Here is a 16103-nt window from a genome sequence, read left to right on the forward strand (position 1 = left end):
TGTCGAGGACGGCATCAAGCAATGCCTCAACGAGGCGCACAAGCGCCTTTTATTGAAGGAATTCGGGTTCCTTCTTCAAGACTTATTTTTACAATACATGTTTTGTTGTTGTTTAGTGGCACAGTTTTTGGAATTTTGTACCTTTATCGAACTACCCCCAAACATGAAACCCATTCCTTCCAATACGAAGATTATGGTTCATTTGTTTCTCCTGTTTACCTTTGAGGCGCCATGGATGATTTGTTGCAACTGCGGGCCTCTTTTTTCCCTTGTGAAAAGAAGACGAAGAAGAAGGAACCGGGGTGGCTGTGGCGGGAAAAGATGGAACGATGCCCGAGGCGATAGAATTTGTCATCTCTCGGCTCGCAGATCTTGCTACAAGGTCGCGCGTTCTCCTTAACAACGAGGTATTACTTCCCGATCGTTGAAGAGCGATCTCATTTCGAACACATTCTCTCTCAATTTGTCAGTTCTTCCCTAACATCACGCCCTGATCCGTCTTCCGACGCCATCTCTATTCACGGGCGTTAATGGTCGGGGCACTGGGTCCGCAATACAGCGTACTTAACTGGAGACTGGACGGGGATTTTGTTGAATGACGATATTTTGAATGTCCGGGAACTTTCGAACACTTAGTCATAATAGAAGGTATGTCATTAAATAACTATGCATGGTAGAAGTTGAATAATTGTTTTTGTTGGGTAAAAAAGTTTAGACTGCAGTTGAACAATTAATTTTGTTGAGTAAAATAAATAAATATAGCTATTGAAGTTGAATAAATATTGTTGTTGAATGAAAATAATTTTGGTTGAATATGAAAAGAAAATGCGTGTCGCTGAACATAAATATAAAATGTTGAATATAACTGTAAACTGTTGAATAAAAATATACTTTGTCGAGCATAAATATTACTTGTTGAATAAAAATATGCAAGTTGTTGAGTTTTGCAACATTTGGCTAACCATATCTGCCAGAATAATCCATTCAAACCTAGCAAACACCACTGTGTGCTTGGTCAGATCAACGGAGTTGAGTATTCTTTTTAAGTCGCAAAACATAATAAAACTCGGCTTAACAATTCGTTACCTTTTTCGCACTAAATAAACCATTGGCACCGTATCATCTCCCTCCTGTTACGTGAAAACTGCATTCCTCTCAGCCAATTGAAATTAAGAAATTTGTTCAAGTATACCTTTGTATTTTTCACCATACAAGTATGAAAACTGACCAAATTGGAAGACATACATGCATCACAATCATTACAATTTCCGAGAAAAACATGTATTTATTGAAAGAGGGGCTTAAATAACCTATCTAACACCCACCCTTTGAAATTTTCGTCAAAAACGCAATGAAACGCTCTAGAAACAACCTTGGAATATTCTTTAAAATTACTTGAAGACACTATTTTGAAGTTGGAGAGCTCAAAGATGCTCGCTACAACAAAGTTGCAATGTTCAACGCTAGCCACTGTCTATGACAGTGACCGCTGATCGAATGAACCCACTATGCTAGTTGCGGTTAACTCTCAAAATTGTCACAACTAAATAATATTCTTAATATAACTCTTTGTTTTACTTGATTGTTTGATTTCACTAATAAGTCCAAAATAACCCTTCAAGAGCAAACCCATGATGAGCCAAACAACTGGGTATTCCTATCAACAAAAAATGTAAAATTTTACAATCGTCTTGATATCAAAGCAAAATCCGTTCTTGCTCTCGTATGATCTCGCTCGCCACCAAACCGTAACTAATTCGAATACCTGAAATAACATTTCAATCTACCCGTGCGACAAATATTTTTTCATGCTGCCAGTGACAAGATTACGTCAGCAGCAAACCAAAGACTTTAAAGTACGATGACAAACTAACGATAACAGTTAAAGTTCTACTACAAGAGTAAATAACATCCTCAAAGCTTTTCTCGCCTGCCACTCAACGACTTCCGATACCTAATCAACATTCGTCAGCAAATCTCAAACACACCAGTTCTTCACCTATACGAAGCGGACCATCGGGAACATTCCAGTCTTCAAGGAATACATTTAACTGGTCTGGCCAACGATGGACAACTGACACTTTCAGCCTTCGGTTTACTGTATTCTTGAGCCAATCCACTGCTTCTTGACTCCAAATCTGATGAATGGGACGAATGTTTGCAAGGCTTAACTTTAACGCCTGTGCAGGGAGGTCACCAAAGTCGTCCTTCAGAGATCTTACCATGTCAGATGATACCGTTTCACAATTACCAAAGTCTACAAACTGAACTAATTTCTTTCCTGATTCGAGACATTCCAACACGCGTGCTCTGTACCATGTGTCATCCTGCGAGAACAGTGCACAACAATCCTCAGTGGGATTGATAAGAAAGGTAGAAACAGGCGCAGCAGATACACAGTATTGGTTAATTTGCTCCATAAGTAAACTGAACTTGTTGTGCGACTCAGCATCGAGGACTTGTCCCCACATCTCCCCTGGATGTATTACCTCTGTAATTACAACATCGAAGTGATCTTCTTTTGGAAACACAGTTTTTACCTTCAAGCAAACCGACTGCTCTTGAATCCGAGCAAGATTGTGCTCAACCATATCTTGATTGACGGACATATGAGGGGGCAGATCCCTTGGGTGATGTTCAAACAGCTGAACGCCCACACTTTCTCCAGAAACGTTTTCAATCTGAGCAACAAACGTCTCACCTGACAGGCGCCCTCTTAGGAAGTTAACTGCATCGGACGACCATGACTGCGACACGGGGAGTATACCTGTCAAGAAACACTGCCTGGCTTGTAAGGGAAGTTGTGTAAATTCAGCTGTAATTCGCCTTATGGAATCTACTGTGACTGCGTCTTCATTACCATAATCCACGAATAACACTGACATTCTTGATCCTGGCAGTTCTTGTTCGACAACTGCACGATACCAAACTCCGTCTTGGTTAAATCTAGCGCAACAAAGCTCCCCCAGCACTGGTTTATAGGGACTATTATCTACCTCCGAACAATAGGTATTTAATTTTCGCGAAAGAGTATCGAGTGCGTGTGCGTTTCCTTTGTTGAGGACTTGAAAGAAAATCTTGTCTGGTCGTTGAACCTCACTTATAAGTACTTGGAATGAGTTGCTCTGTGAAATATCCACCAGAGGGATTTTTGACACAAAAAAACGATTGCTGTTACTACTAACAGCTTCAAAGGCAAACTGTGCCGGCAAAGAAGCCTGTTCCGCTGTATTCATTTGTTCTTCTGACGTATGAACATCTTTTGGTGCACTTGAGAAATCTTGCCACCGAGCCATACCATGGTTTACAAGAAACTGACTCAATGTTACTTGTTCTGGGGTAAGTCGTGATGTTGCATCGATAACCAGGGATTCACTTTCCCTCTTTATCACCTTCGCGTCCAGGCGGCTGAATAAGGGAACTTGGGAAAGCAAGGCTTTGCAGGTATCTTCGGCCCATCCAGTCGACTGCACAGGACAAATACCGTGTAATGAGCATTTTATAGCCATGGGTGGCTGCTTCTGAAATGTTTTCTCTAATGGTCTTATTTGGGATGACGAACAGACTTCACTGTTTCCATAATCCAAATAATGAAGGTTAATTGAGCCATCTGCATTCACACCATTGATGAAAGCTCGACACCAGTCTCCACTTTCGGAGAAAAATCCAGCGCACAAAACGTTAGCCTGAACCTTGAAAGGAGGATAATTTGTATTATTATAGTGAGCGTTCAGGTTTGCTGACAGCTGCTCCATACTTTCAACCATTTCGTGGCTCAGAATCTGAATAAAAAGTGAAGATGGAGACACAACTTCGGTTAACATGGCATGGAAGGAATCGAAATCTATAGTTGACTGGATAGCTGGCTGAAATACCAGGGACTCAATGCTTCCCAATGGTTTTGGAGATGGTGCGTCTTTCAATAAATCATGTGACTGCGAACGTTCCACCTGAATTTCCATTTGCTCGTCATCGTATTGCCTTTCATTTACCACTGACCTTTGAGCGAGACCTTCGTTCAGCAATAGTTGACTTAGAAACTGGGGCTGATCCTTTGAAACCATAAAGTCGACAAGCAGCATACCGCGTTGTTTGGATATTATTCTGGCACTAACACGTTTAAAAAGGGGAACTTTTTCTTTGATCAATTCCATTGTCTTGTCTGCCCATCCTGGAGATTTGGGTCGTCGCACATTTGCTAATGAGCAGGGTAAAGCGAAAAAAGGGTACGTGGTGAGGTTATCCATCAGAGGATGGATACTTGACACCGGAAGTTTCTCTGCGTTCCCAAAGTCAACGTAATGTACTTCAACCAAATGCTGAGGAGTTACTTCTTTGATAAATGCACGGCACCAGTCACCCGTTTCAGTAAATTTGGCAGCACAAAAATGGTTTGGTTGAGGTTTGAAGGAACTTGATGGTGACGAATGATAAGACGAATTCATCTTCTCTGAAAGCTTCTGTAAGCTCAGGGCAGCATCAAAGTCTCCTACTTGTATGAAGAAAACACCTGCCTTTGATACCTCCGTGATCATAACATCAAAAAGTGAACTGTCTTGTGGTAATACTGCGGCTTGAATTGCGGGGCAGAATACCAAGGATTCCAGTGCGCTTGAAACGAGCTCTTTATAACATCCATTTGAAAGGGCATTGCGGTCAACTGCCACCAATCTACTGGTGTTTGGTGTAGGCTCATTCGAATTCAGACGCTGAGGGTTGTAACCTTTCACCATTGCCCTTGCTAGCCCTCGATTTACCAGCATTACATTGACACTTTCATCATCTATTTTCACCTCCAAAAATACTCTTCCTTTCTGTCTTCCGACCAAGCGAACTGTGGATCTACTGAATAACGGAATTTGAGCTTTAGCGAACGCCACCGCTTCATCAGACCATTCGGACTTATCAAGAGGGACAATATTTGCTAATGAACAACTTAGTGCTAAAAATGGCAAGGCACTGGAATCAAACTGGGGAATTAGAGGCCGTAGGTGATTCGGTGGAAGTATTTCAGCGTTTCCATAATCCACATAATGCACAGAAACAGACCCATCAGGAGACACTGCTTTGATAAAAGCTCGACACCAGTCCCCGCTTCCAGCAAAGAATGCGGCACATAGGTTATTCTGATGTGGAACAAAAGGTGGGTAAGTCGCTGACTTGTAATGTAAATTCATATCCTCGGTCAACTTGACAGCACTCTGTACAGACTCCACCGTTCCTAGCTGAAAGAAAATTAGCCCAGGAGAAACCACTTCCGTTACCAGAATATCAAATTCATTATCTTGAGGCAACATCGCTGCTTGGATAGCTGGTTCAAAGACAACCGACTCTATTCTTTCCTTCTCAGACGTGCCTAATATTTGACCTTTTGGCGACGAACTTCTTACACAGTTGGCATTAATTTTAGGCCGTGGTTGGCTAGATGGAGACCGATCTGTGACAAAATCCGATGGGCTCATCTTCACTGATGTCTCTACACTCCTCAAACACTGTGGCGTTATAAATGGCATCTCCCATCTTGAGTCAATTTGTTCTTTATGACCATCTTTGGGTGCGAATGGATCAGCTAGACCTGAATACAGTAATGCAAAAATACCTTGGTTAGCTTTGAGGAAGGCAAAACTGGACACCCTCAGGCAAAACCAAGGGTCCACAATCTACACAGGGAAAAGATATTTCTCCTGACAGTCGTTTAGAGAAAAAAATTTTTCATTCAGTTTTGGGGTAGTCGATGAATAACAGTTCTATGAAAATTCATATATATACGCCTGTATATGAAATGCTGTTTAAGAAATGAATATGAAAGCGATCTTCGCAGTAATGAGCACTACTCAAGAAGTAGTGAATATAAAGCCTAAATGAGCACACCCCAGCTAAAACGGGAGACCATCCGGCGATATACCCAAAGTGATATTCCCCAATTTTCAAACCTTGCGTTCATTGCGATGAAAATCTTCGTTTAAAATTAATCAAAAATGAGAGAGCATTCAGTAGTTCTTACTGAAGAAGGCCATGTTTGTTCATAAATCTGTAGCAAAAATATTTCAGGGTTAATAAGCATAGTAGCTTCCATTTGGCACGAAGATATGCTAGTATATTAATCCTGGGACATTATCTGTTCTTCCTTACTCATAGTTTTCCTCGAGCTGAGCTCAAGGAAAACTCCGCATTTGGGAACAGATATCTTCGAACAAATATCCGTGCCTATTTTCGCACCAAATGAAGGCGTTTTAAAGTAAACAAAACAATTGTAATTCACTGACATGTACCTGCCCCTATAAGTGAGTTGGCTATTGACTCTTCTTCACCTCGATTTGGATCAAGTAGTTCAACAATATTGGTGACTCCATGCGTGTAAACAATCCTACACAAAAATGTTCTATCAGCAACTAAAGTCTTGAATTGTTGTATAGCCTCCGGGGTCCAACCCCGTGTCTTTGGTTTCTTCACACCTGCTAGTGAACAAGTCAATGAAAGAGGGGGTAGTCTCTGAAAACTTTCAGGTAAGGAGCATACCTTCTCTTTTTGCAGCACTTCACTGTTTCCAAAGTCCACGTAACGAACTCTGTAGCCATTGGGAACTCGTTCCAAGACCACAGCACGATACCAAACTTTATCCTGTGAGAATTGGGCAGCGCACAAATCACCGGGAGTAAGAAGTGTTGTTGAACATTCATTTCTACAGCGATTCTCAGATAAATGATGATTTAAATTAACCATTAATGACCTGAGCTCGACTATCAGTTGTTTTTCAGTCTTCATTACGTAGAATTCCCATGGATTCACAATGGCGTTGACGACAATTTCAAATGGTACTTTACCTCTCTTCGATTGACTGTGAAGTCTCGGAGGGTTCCTTCCTTCCTCATTTGAAGGAGTTTTCAACGGCCTCTTTGAAGAAATGTCGCCAAAATAAGATGACTTGTCAGGGCTGCCTATTTGCTCCTCGCACAAATCGTCTAGTCCATGTGATCTGTCAGCTTGATCTCTTGGACTCTTAATTTCAGCAAAGCCAGATTTTATTAGAGTTTCATTGACTGTTTCACCAACGCGTGTTCCATGAGCAGCTGATAATTCCACAAGTAATGTTTCATTAGCTTGTTCACAGACCCGAACTTTGCACCTTTTGGCTAAAATTTCACTCTTTAGGAAAATTGTTGATTCTGAAGACCAATCCCCTGATGGAGAGGTACTCGTAATTCCATACAGGGAGATCTTGACAGCTTGTCTGGGAAGACTTAGTAGGTCCTCTGTTATACGACGTATTTTGTACACTGCGATGTCCTCCTGATTTCCGAAATCTATGTATGTGACTCTCATGATTCCTGCATTGATAACCAAATCAACTTTCACTCGATACCAGCAATTGTCAAAGCTAAATTGGGCAACACATACATCACCAACACTTGGCACATATTTTTCAAACACAGAATCACGGTAGGTCGCTTGGAGAATGCTCTGGAGTTGGTTTCGTCTCTCTAAGGCGTCGGAGGCACACGAATGAACCCATAAGCAGCTTGGGTTTTCAACTTCTGTAACAATAACTTCAAAATCTTCTGTTGGAATTTTCTCCGTCTGGAGCTGCTCAGGGATTCGTGTGGGACCCTTTGTACAGGATGAAAGCTCTGAGGTGGACGTTTCCGACTCTGTAACGGCCTCATCTGAAGTACTTACTGATTCTAGTGCTAAACTGCTTTTTAAATTTGATCGGTTCACTTGGCTCTCTAAGCTTGACTTCAGCAGACCCGTTTCGGTATGTGGTACCTGAGGACTTGAGTCTCTGTGAATCATGTTGCTCATTAGGGATGGAGATGTTGAGGTATCAGCGCTGTCGCTGTCGTCACTATTTTCCACCGTCGTCACCGGATTTGGGTCAAAACCCATCATCTGGGCAAACATTTCAGCATTCTGTACATCAAACGCATCACTGTCTGCTACCCTCAAACTCTCCTGATTTGCTTTGTTAGAGATCTTGTCATCATTCTTGTCGGAATTCGCGGGTGTCGCAGAGATAGTTGGTTCCTTACTTGAATATGTGGAGTCGTCACAAGGAGCACATGGGTAGGTTGGACTAGCTTGTTGCGCAGAATTTGCCGCGCTGGTCAAGGCAGAAGCAGTTTCCAGGCACGTTTCCGAAGTGTCTGCAAGGGTGGCTCTTTTTCTCTCTGACCGAGTTTGTTGGCAGCAAGCGTGTTTGTGCTTCGGCCAGTCATTTCTCTGACAGTCTCGACTACAATACGGAATTTTGCATGCTGAGCACCACTTATGTCCTAACTGGCCACAAAAGCTACATGGACTTCCTTTAGGAGAGCAGGAGAGAAATACGATATCAATCACTGCCATGTCAATAGTCTGGTTTTGGAAGGGGTTTAGGGCAAAGTTTTTGCTTAAATCGTGCTTCACTAGTCTAAGGTTGGGTCAAACTTTGTCAGAAACCAAGCAAGTAATTTGACATGTCCATTGGTAAAGTGATACTCGTGTATTGCAATGGCCCAAGACACTTCAAGTACAATTTCAGCTGCTCTAACCTCAATCTAGCTATGAATTCTTTGTTTCTAATTTATCAGTTATCTAAATGAAAAAGGCCTCATATTACCTTCGGATGTTAGCTTGGAATCAGGAAGAACACTTGATACGGCATCTAGAGTACCTTCATGTTCACTGTTATAAAGCAACAAAAAAGACATCAGACGATGTGGATATGTGGTTGGTATGACATAAACAGTGTCATAAACTACTCAAATAACAGAAGGAACAAAGATAAAATTACACATTGCCACACTGAAAAAAAGGCAGACCTAATGAAAGGAAAAATACCTAAACCATGGGCAATAGCCTTATTTTCAACAAACAAATGGCAAACTGCTAGAAAACAGGCAACAACTTTCCACCAATGGTAAGCGTTAGGCTTTGCCTAAAAGGATCGTTTTCGATAGCCAATAAATGTCTGCTAGAGATACCTACAACCAAACTTTCACTTCATTCCAGAGGATGGAGTTTTTCTTAAAATTAACTCCTGTACTTCTTCTGTACTCTGGAAATTTACTGTGTGCTTCAAAATTCAATCGATACAGGGCTTAAAGCCTCTTTTCTTAAGTCCTCAGCAATTAGTTCAAGCTCTAAACTTGTGAGCAAGATTTTGCTTTTACCTGGAAACTACTTCGTCATCAGTAAGCACTTCTACTTTCTTACTCACACCATCACCCATTCTCATCATGGTGTCTGTGAAGGCGGGTTTCTGCTTTGACAATGCGAGTGCAACCTTCAGACGGTTACCATGCCCCAAATCAAGTCCGTCAAACATTTGTATCGCTGCCACTGCCTCACGTACAGTATTGAAGCTTACAAATCTGAAATGAAAACAGCATGAAGTTTCACTTGACTTCTTCTTAAATTCATTCCAAATATAATGGTATACAATATATAATTAATGTGAGTGTGTTAATGCCACGCGTCGAAAATACTGACTGTACATATAGGAAACTGTTTTAGGAAATGTTAATGTAAACAAATTTTGTCTCACAAAATCTAGCTTCAGTCGAAAGAAACTGACTTTAAAACTCTCCTCTTGCTTTCTTGTTTTCAAATGGCAGACCTCTTACCCACACTTTTATAGGACTTTGCTGCAGTAAATCACTCACAAAGGCCCAATTTTAGACCCTTGAAGAGCATTAAAAAAACCTGATCTTTTGAGTGTTAGCCTTTTTGCAGCACCACAGTCTCTTTAGAAACTTACTCTCCTTTATTAATTTGCCTTTTATAAACACTTGCCCTGTTCACCAAATGAAAGTAATTTCCTCTTTAGCAACCATAACAAAGCAGAAGCCATTTAGTTGCTCTTCAGCTGCTGGGAGGTAAATAGTACCCTGCTAATTACCACTAGGCTGGCCAATCAGCAGGAGCAAAAAGCACTGTTTACTAGTCAAACTCAATTTTGACCTTGTGTTAACAGCCCTATTATGAGAATTGTAAAAGTACCTTGCTTATGGAAACAATGTAACCTGTAAAACTCGATTCACATGAGAAAAACATCCAGTTGGACACAAAAGATAAAAAAGAAAAATGAATGCTAGATGTGCATGTATTACCCAATCTTAGTACTTTTGTTGTGCTGAGGAATCAATTTACAAGATCTTAATTGGCCAGCCTGTTGGAAGAGGTTCTGCAAGCCTTCCTGCATGTTATAAAACAAAAGAAACATTCTTGAAGAGCCATGATAGCAGTTTCTGTTGTAGGCCTTTACTTTTATCATTAACTAGAAGAGGTCCATCTAGTTGGTCCATCTGCGCAGAGAACCATTACCGGAATAAGTAAGGATTTTTGTTATTAAATACATGAAAATTACCGGTACATGTACTTTTGGATGTTAGTTTGTTTTTTAATGAGTAATCTAGGGTCCTTAATTAGATCTGCTTTAAATTTACTTTAAGATTAAAATGTCTCTAGGATGAGGATGGGGCCACTTATGGGTTTTACAAAGGATTACAGTGGCCATCTAGAAAATTGTATTAATAGCACAAGATGCTCAGGTATGTTATGACATATGTGACTTATGCAGCACAAATTATTTCTGAATCGACAATGTTGCACCTTGCTGTAGGTGAACATGTCTTTATTTTTATGCTTTCCAACCTTAGATGGCCTTAAGTTAACTATGATACTAGCTAACTAACAAACATACTAACTATGATGGCAGACAAACATCTATGCATGTAGAATGCCCTCAGGCTCTCAAAACCTAACAGTCTGCTAGGAATTTTAAACAACTAAACAAGCCAGCATCTCTCTAGTCCCTATTTTTTTCCCTTTCATTTCTTCCACTAATGTAGTTTTGCAAAATTGATCCCTTGCCCATGCATGATCATAGACATCCCAGTAATGTCACCGTAGTAAGCTGTAATGCTGTCTGGAGAGCACTGTGTTTTTTAACATTACGTGGCACTGGTTTATTTAGCCCTGTTTATAAGTTTGAGCCTAAAATACTGCCTAGCTATCTAGATTGATAAAATGTTGCCTCAGTCAAGGACAAACAAGTATCCAAGTGAAGAAATGATCCTTGCAATTGAGTTGAAATTTAAGAAATTACAGAAAAGAGGCCTTAAAAAATTAAAGCTTTGGTGAAGTTCTAACTTGTGTCTACCAGATATTGAAGGTTACAGACAACTGAGCAATGAAACAACACATTGGAAGCAAGGAAGTTATTGGGTTTTTCACATTTCTTCACTTGAATTCCATTGGAAGCTCAAAATGCCATTTGTTTCATTGGAATTGTAAGTAAACAAAGTTAAACCCTTGAAACAATCAAGACATATTTCATACCTGAGTCATTTTCTGTGGAATATTGCCTACAAATAGGCAGGTATCTTTTTCATTTATTTCCAGGGATGACTTCCTGTGCTGATGCTGTAAGTCACCTGAATTCCCATTCAAGCTGGAAATATAAGAGATTACATATTTTGCTTTACTGAAATGGAGCCATAACACTGTGTGCAAAAACTAATTTAACACCAAGTTTTCTATTTAGGGAAACCTCATTACTAACTAAAGGAAGAAACTAGAGAATATTCCCCCTTTTTTTTAAATCACGTCTTACATGAGCATTGTAACACAATTTAAATCCTGCCATATCTACTGTGAAATAACCACAAAAACAAGAAAAAAGGTGGCCTCTGAGGCTAATTACCAAGACACATTAAAAAACTTCCACATCTCAAACCGTTAGAAACTCTACTCAACATTTTGAAACTCAATTGGAGCATAAGTCCTCAGAAGTTTTCAAGAATCCTGGATCAAGGATTGAAAAATGGACTGTCAAATTACTTTGAGTGGTAACGTTAACTAACCATCTCCTGTACATTTTATAAGAAGAAGACAGTTTAATTAGCAAAATGAGTGACAACAGTTTGATGCCTACAGTCCAATTACACAAGCATGACACATACCACCTCCCAGTTAGCTCAATTGGTTAGAGCGCCGGATTATGCTGTGCGGGAGGTCGAGGGTTCGTGCCCCAGCCAGACCAATACTCATGGTCTTAAAATAACTGAGGAGAATTTACTACCTTTCTATAATATCAAGAAATGGATAGATATTCTAGTCTTCTCAGATTAGGACGAATAAACTGAAGGCCCCGTCTCCTGCAGGGTTTCCTGCAGGCCCCGTCTCCTGCAGATGTGAATTTCCCACGCACAAGATTACTGTGTGGTGGATGTCCTCCCCTGGGGTGGACTGGGTGGGAAGGTAAGATCATTAGATGGACTGAAGTGGCTGCCAGAGGCACCTGATAATGCTGACGTCTGATCTCAACCTAATCAATGTAACTAGGCACGTTTGTTGTTTAGAGTGCTTAAGACTTCTTTCTCTTTCTTTCTGTACACTGCCTAATTAAAATCAAAATGCATATACTGTCCTTAAGGACAGTGCCTGCTGTTGCCACAAGCAACCTGAGCTGTTTAGGAAACTAAACAAAAAGAAAAAGTCTATAAAACACAGTTAATTTTTCATTCAGTGCACGAACTGTTTTGTCAGTATTTTTGGTTGCTCAAAAGAGAGCGATCAGTGCAGTCATTTTGATCCCAAACACTTACATTACCTTGTTCTGAGGATCCTATTTGCTTGTTATCTTAAATATTTTTACATGTACTATTGACTTTGTTTAAAAAAATTTGAATTCAAATGGAATTGACAGGGATATTTCATTTTCCTTCACTTTTTAAAAAATGCAAGATCAGCACTTTTTTCAGATTTCAACCCCAATTATCTCGGAATATTGCATAGCTAACCCCAATTTTTTAAATTTGATTTTGATAGTCCTTGAAAATTTCTTTTTAGCGTGCATAGTCATTGGCTGTGCAAAACTAGATTCTTATTAGCAAGTACCATCCTTAGATTTTCAAATCAGACAGGTGAAAACCAATCTTGTTGATAAATTTAGTTATAGTTTAGGTTATTGAAAATATGGCTTATTTAAATGTTCAAGACTGTTTTAAAGAAATTATAAGGAATGTCAATTGTTTATTTCCACTGCATAAGAAAAAGTGATCTTAAAACCTTGGCCAGCAGAAAAATACTTCCCAGTGATGCCAGGTCAGAATAAAATGCACTTTAAAACTTGTGCTCTGTGAAGGTAGTCACAGTCACCAACCTTGGAAAAGCATCTGCAAAATCTGTCATGCTTGGTTCTTTGTAGCTGTTGAATACTTTAGATTCATAATCATCTAGCATTGGATTCCAAGAATCAAGATCTTTCAGCTTTATGTCATTTCTGGATGCATCTTCCTTAGGCACTGAGCTAAAAAAAATTATAATAAATAAAGAAAAGAAAAAAGAGCTTTGATTCAAGCAAAATTTCCAGAGTTCTGCCGAATCACTTTACATTTAGTACTGGAGAGTTGATAAATGTTGGATGATATGAAAGTTTTTAGTTATCTGTAGTAATTGTCACAGTGGTAGTTTTCAATTGCAATTGATCACCTGTGATTGCAGTCTTTTAACAGATTGATTTCCGTAAGGTTTGAGATATTACCCGAATGATTTTTGTCGATTCAATCAACTTACATGGATATCGATTTCAATCGATTACAATGTATCGATTTAATATGTTAAACCTGTGCACTACAATGGACAGCCAGCCACGACTACGAACTCGAAAAACTGCCGATAAATAAACTGACGCGACCAGCAGGCCAAGGGAGGCTTGTTTTTGATGGAATTGACTTCTAATCGATTCCCGGCGAAATGTCTCCAGGCGAAACGGTCACAAAGCGAAAAGACCAAACCTACCTGTCACTTTCTGAAACTTCATTGCCATGTTCAGTCACAGGCTTATTCTCTGTCCTTTCCATCGACTTAAACTTAACAGTGCTCTTTGGTTTCCAAACGGCTGTTACTTCTATCACCAGCCTTCTCTCTTTGCAATCGACTTGGCTTACTCAGAATTCAGTGTTTAGTCGTTGTCGATTGAACAGCAGTTGTTACGTGAGATATTTGTCTATACTTCTGCAAAAACCACCGAAGGCGACTGGTTCTCTAGCTCATTTGCTCAGCCACTCTCCGTTATAATGTGGTCACCCTCGCTGGCCATGTGCTCGAACTCGGGGAGACGATTTACCGCGGGGAAACTAGTGGTCAGCGGAATCCTTAGATAATAAAGTTAATAACTAAAGCAACCAACGTCTTTTAACTACACCTACTACATCAGTGCCACAGCTAATATTTCCACGGATGGGCGGTATATATCTGAGAGGATTTGCGGCAAGAGTACCATATAACCCATACATTAATTATGCCTTCAGACTAGTAGACTTTGTTTTTAAATTTCTGTCATGACAGACAAAGAAGTGGAATGCATAATTAATGTTGGGGTTATACGGTACTCTTTCCTGATTTGCTGTTATCGGACAGGAAGATAATAGCAAGTCTGTGATGCCCTGAGCCGCACACGTGCTACGCTGACAACGCGAGAGTGTATCTTTCGCCGACAGGCATGGATAATCGGCCAAACTTTGCCGCACACTGGGTGGCTAAAACACCACACGAGTATATACGGGTAACATACGAGTAACATACGAGTAACATACGGATACATACGAATAACATACGACTAACATATGGATACACCACATGGATACACCACATATGGATACACCACACGAGTACATACGAGTAACATACGAGTAACATACGGATACATACGAATAACATACGACTAACATATGGATACACCACATGGATACACCACATATGGATACACCACACGAGTACATACAAGTAACATACGAGTAACATACGGGTAACATACGGGTAACATACGGATACATACGAATAACATACGACTAACATATGGATACACCACATGGATACACCACACATGGATACACCACACGAGTACATACGGGTAACATACGAGTAACATACGGGTAACATACGGATACATACGAATAACATACGACTAACATATGGATACACCACACATGGATACACCACACGAGTACATACGGGTAACATACGAGTAACATACGGATACATACGAATAACATACGACTAACATATGGATACACCACATGGATACACCACATATGGATACACCACGCGAGTACATACGGGTAACATACGAGTAACATACGAGTAAAATACGGATACATACGAATAACATACGACTAACATATGGATACACCACATGGATACACCACATATGGATACACCACACATGTTACGGGTAACATACGAGTAACATACGGGTAACATACGGATACATACGAATAACATACGACTAACATATGGATACACCACATGGATACACCACATATGGATACACCACACATGTTACGGGTAACATACGAGTAACATACGGGTAACATACGGATACATTCGAATAACATACGACTAACATATGGATACACCACATGGATACACCACACATGGATACACCACACGAGTACATACGGGTAACATACGAGTAACATACGGGTAACATACGGATACATACGAATAACATACGACTAACATATGGATACACCATATGGATACACCACATATGGATACACCACACATGTTACGGGTAACATACGAGTAACATACGGGTAACATACGGATACATACGAATAACATACGACTAACATATGGATACACCACATGGATACACCACATATGGATACACCACGCGAGTACATACGGGTAACATACGAGTAACATACGGATACATACGAATAACATACGACTAACATATGGATACATACGACTAACGTACGGATAGATACGAATACATACGAGTAATACGAATGTTTTTCTTTTAACTCTTTTCCGCCGAGAAGCCAATATATTGGCTTCTCCACGTTAGCTTCAGTCTGCTAATGAAATCAGCTCGGTATGACATGACCGAGAAAGACTGTGACTAGAAATCTTATGTTGACATATTTTTCATTCATTCGAAAGTAAATAAAGTAATTTTTCAAGGCTTTTTAAGTGTATTTTTGCGGATTTATTGCGCGAATTTCGAAGTATCATTCACAGCGATTTAAAAATGGCGGCCTGTTGTTCTAATGAAGAGTTTTCTGGGCAATTGTCACTCGAAAACGACAGTGATTTTAGCGATTTTGGTG

At 40.1% G+C, this 16103-nt stretch overlaps 1 protein-coding gene across 2 annotated transcripts; it reads right to left on the bottom strand.

The window, feature by feature from the left end:
* Nucleotides 1-1265: 1265 nt before the first annotated feature.
* On the bottom strand, nucleotides 1266-14130 carry LOC111342268 (tudor domain-containing 6). 2 transcript variants are annotated; one of them, XM_022949328.2, is made up of 8 exons: nucleotides 13786-14130; nucleotides 13148-13294; nucleotides 11323-11434; nucleotides 10092-10177; nucleotides 9153-9353; nucleotides 8600-8664; nucleotides 6273-8303; nucleotides 1266-5575 (listed from the first exon to the last, which is right to left on the bottom strand). In XM_022949328.2, exons 1-8 carry the CDS (start codon nucleotides 13845-13847, stop codon nucleotides 1959-1961), a joined length of 6321 nt encoding a protein of 2106 aa, XP_022805063.1. In that variant the 5' UTR covers nucleotides 13848-14130; the 3' UTR covers nucleotides 1266-1958. The 2 variants fall into 2 exon arrangements, with proteins under 2 accessions (XP_022805063.1, XP_022805065.1); XM_022949330.2 differs by lacking the exons at nucleotides 10092-10177; nucleotides 13148-13294; nucleotides 13786-14130 and having other exon boundaries at nucleotides 11323-11419.
* Between the last annotated feature and the right edge of the window lie 1973 nt (nucleotides 14131-16103).

The sequence above is a fragment of the Stylophora pistillata genome, chromosome 1, assembly GCF_964205215.1.
Source record: "Stylophora pistillata chromosome 1, jaStyPist1.2, whole genome shotgun sequence".
Classification (NCBI taxonomy): domain Eukaryota; kingdom Metazoa; phylum Cnidaria; class Anthozoa; order Scleractinia; family Pocilloporidae; genus Stylophora; species Stylophora pistillata.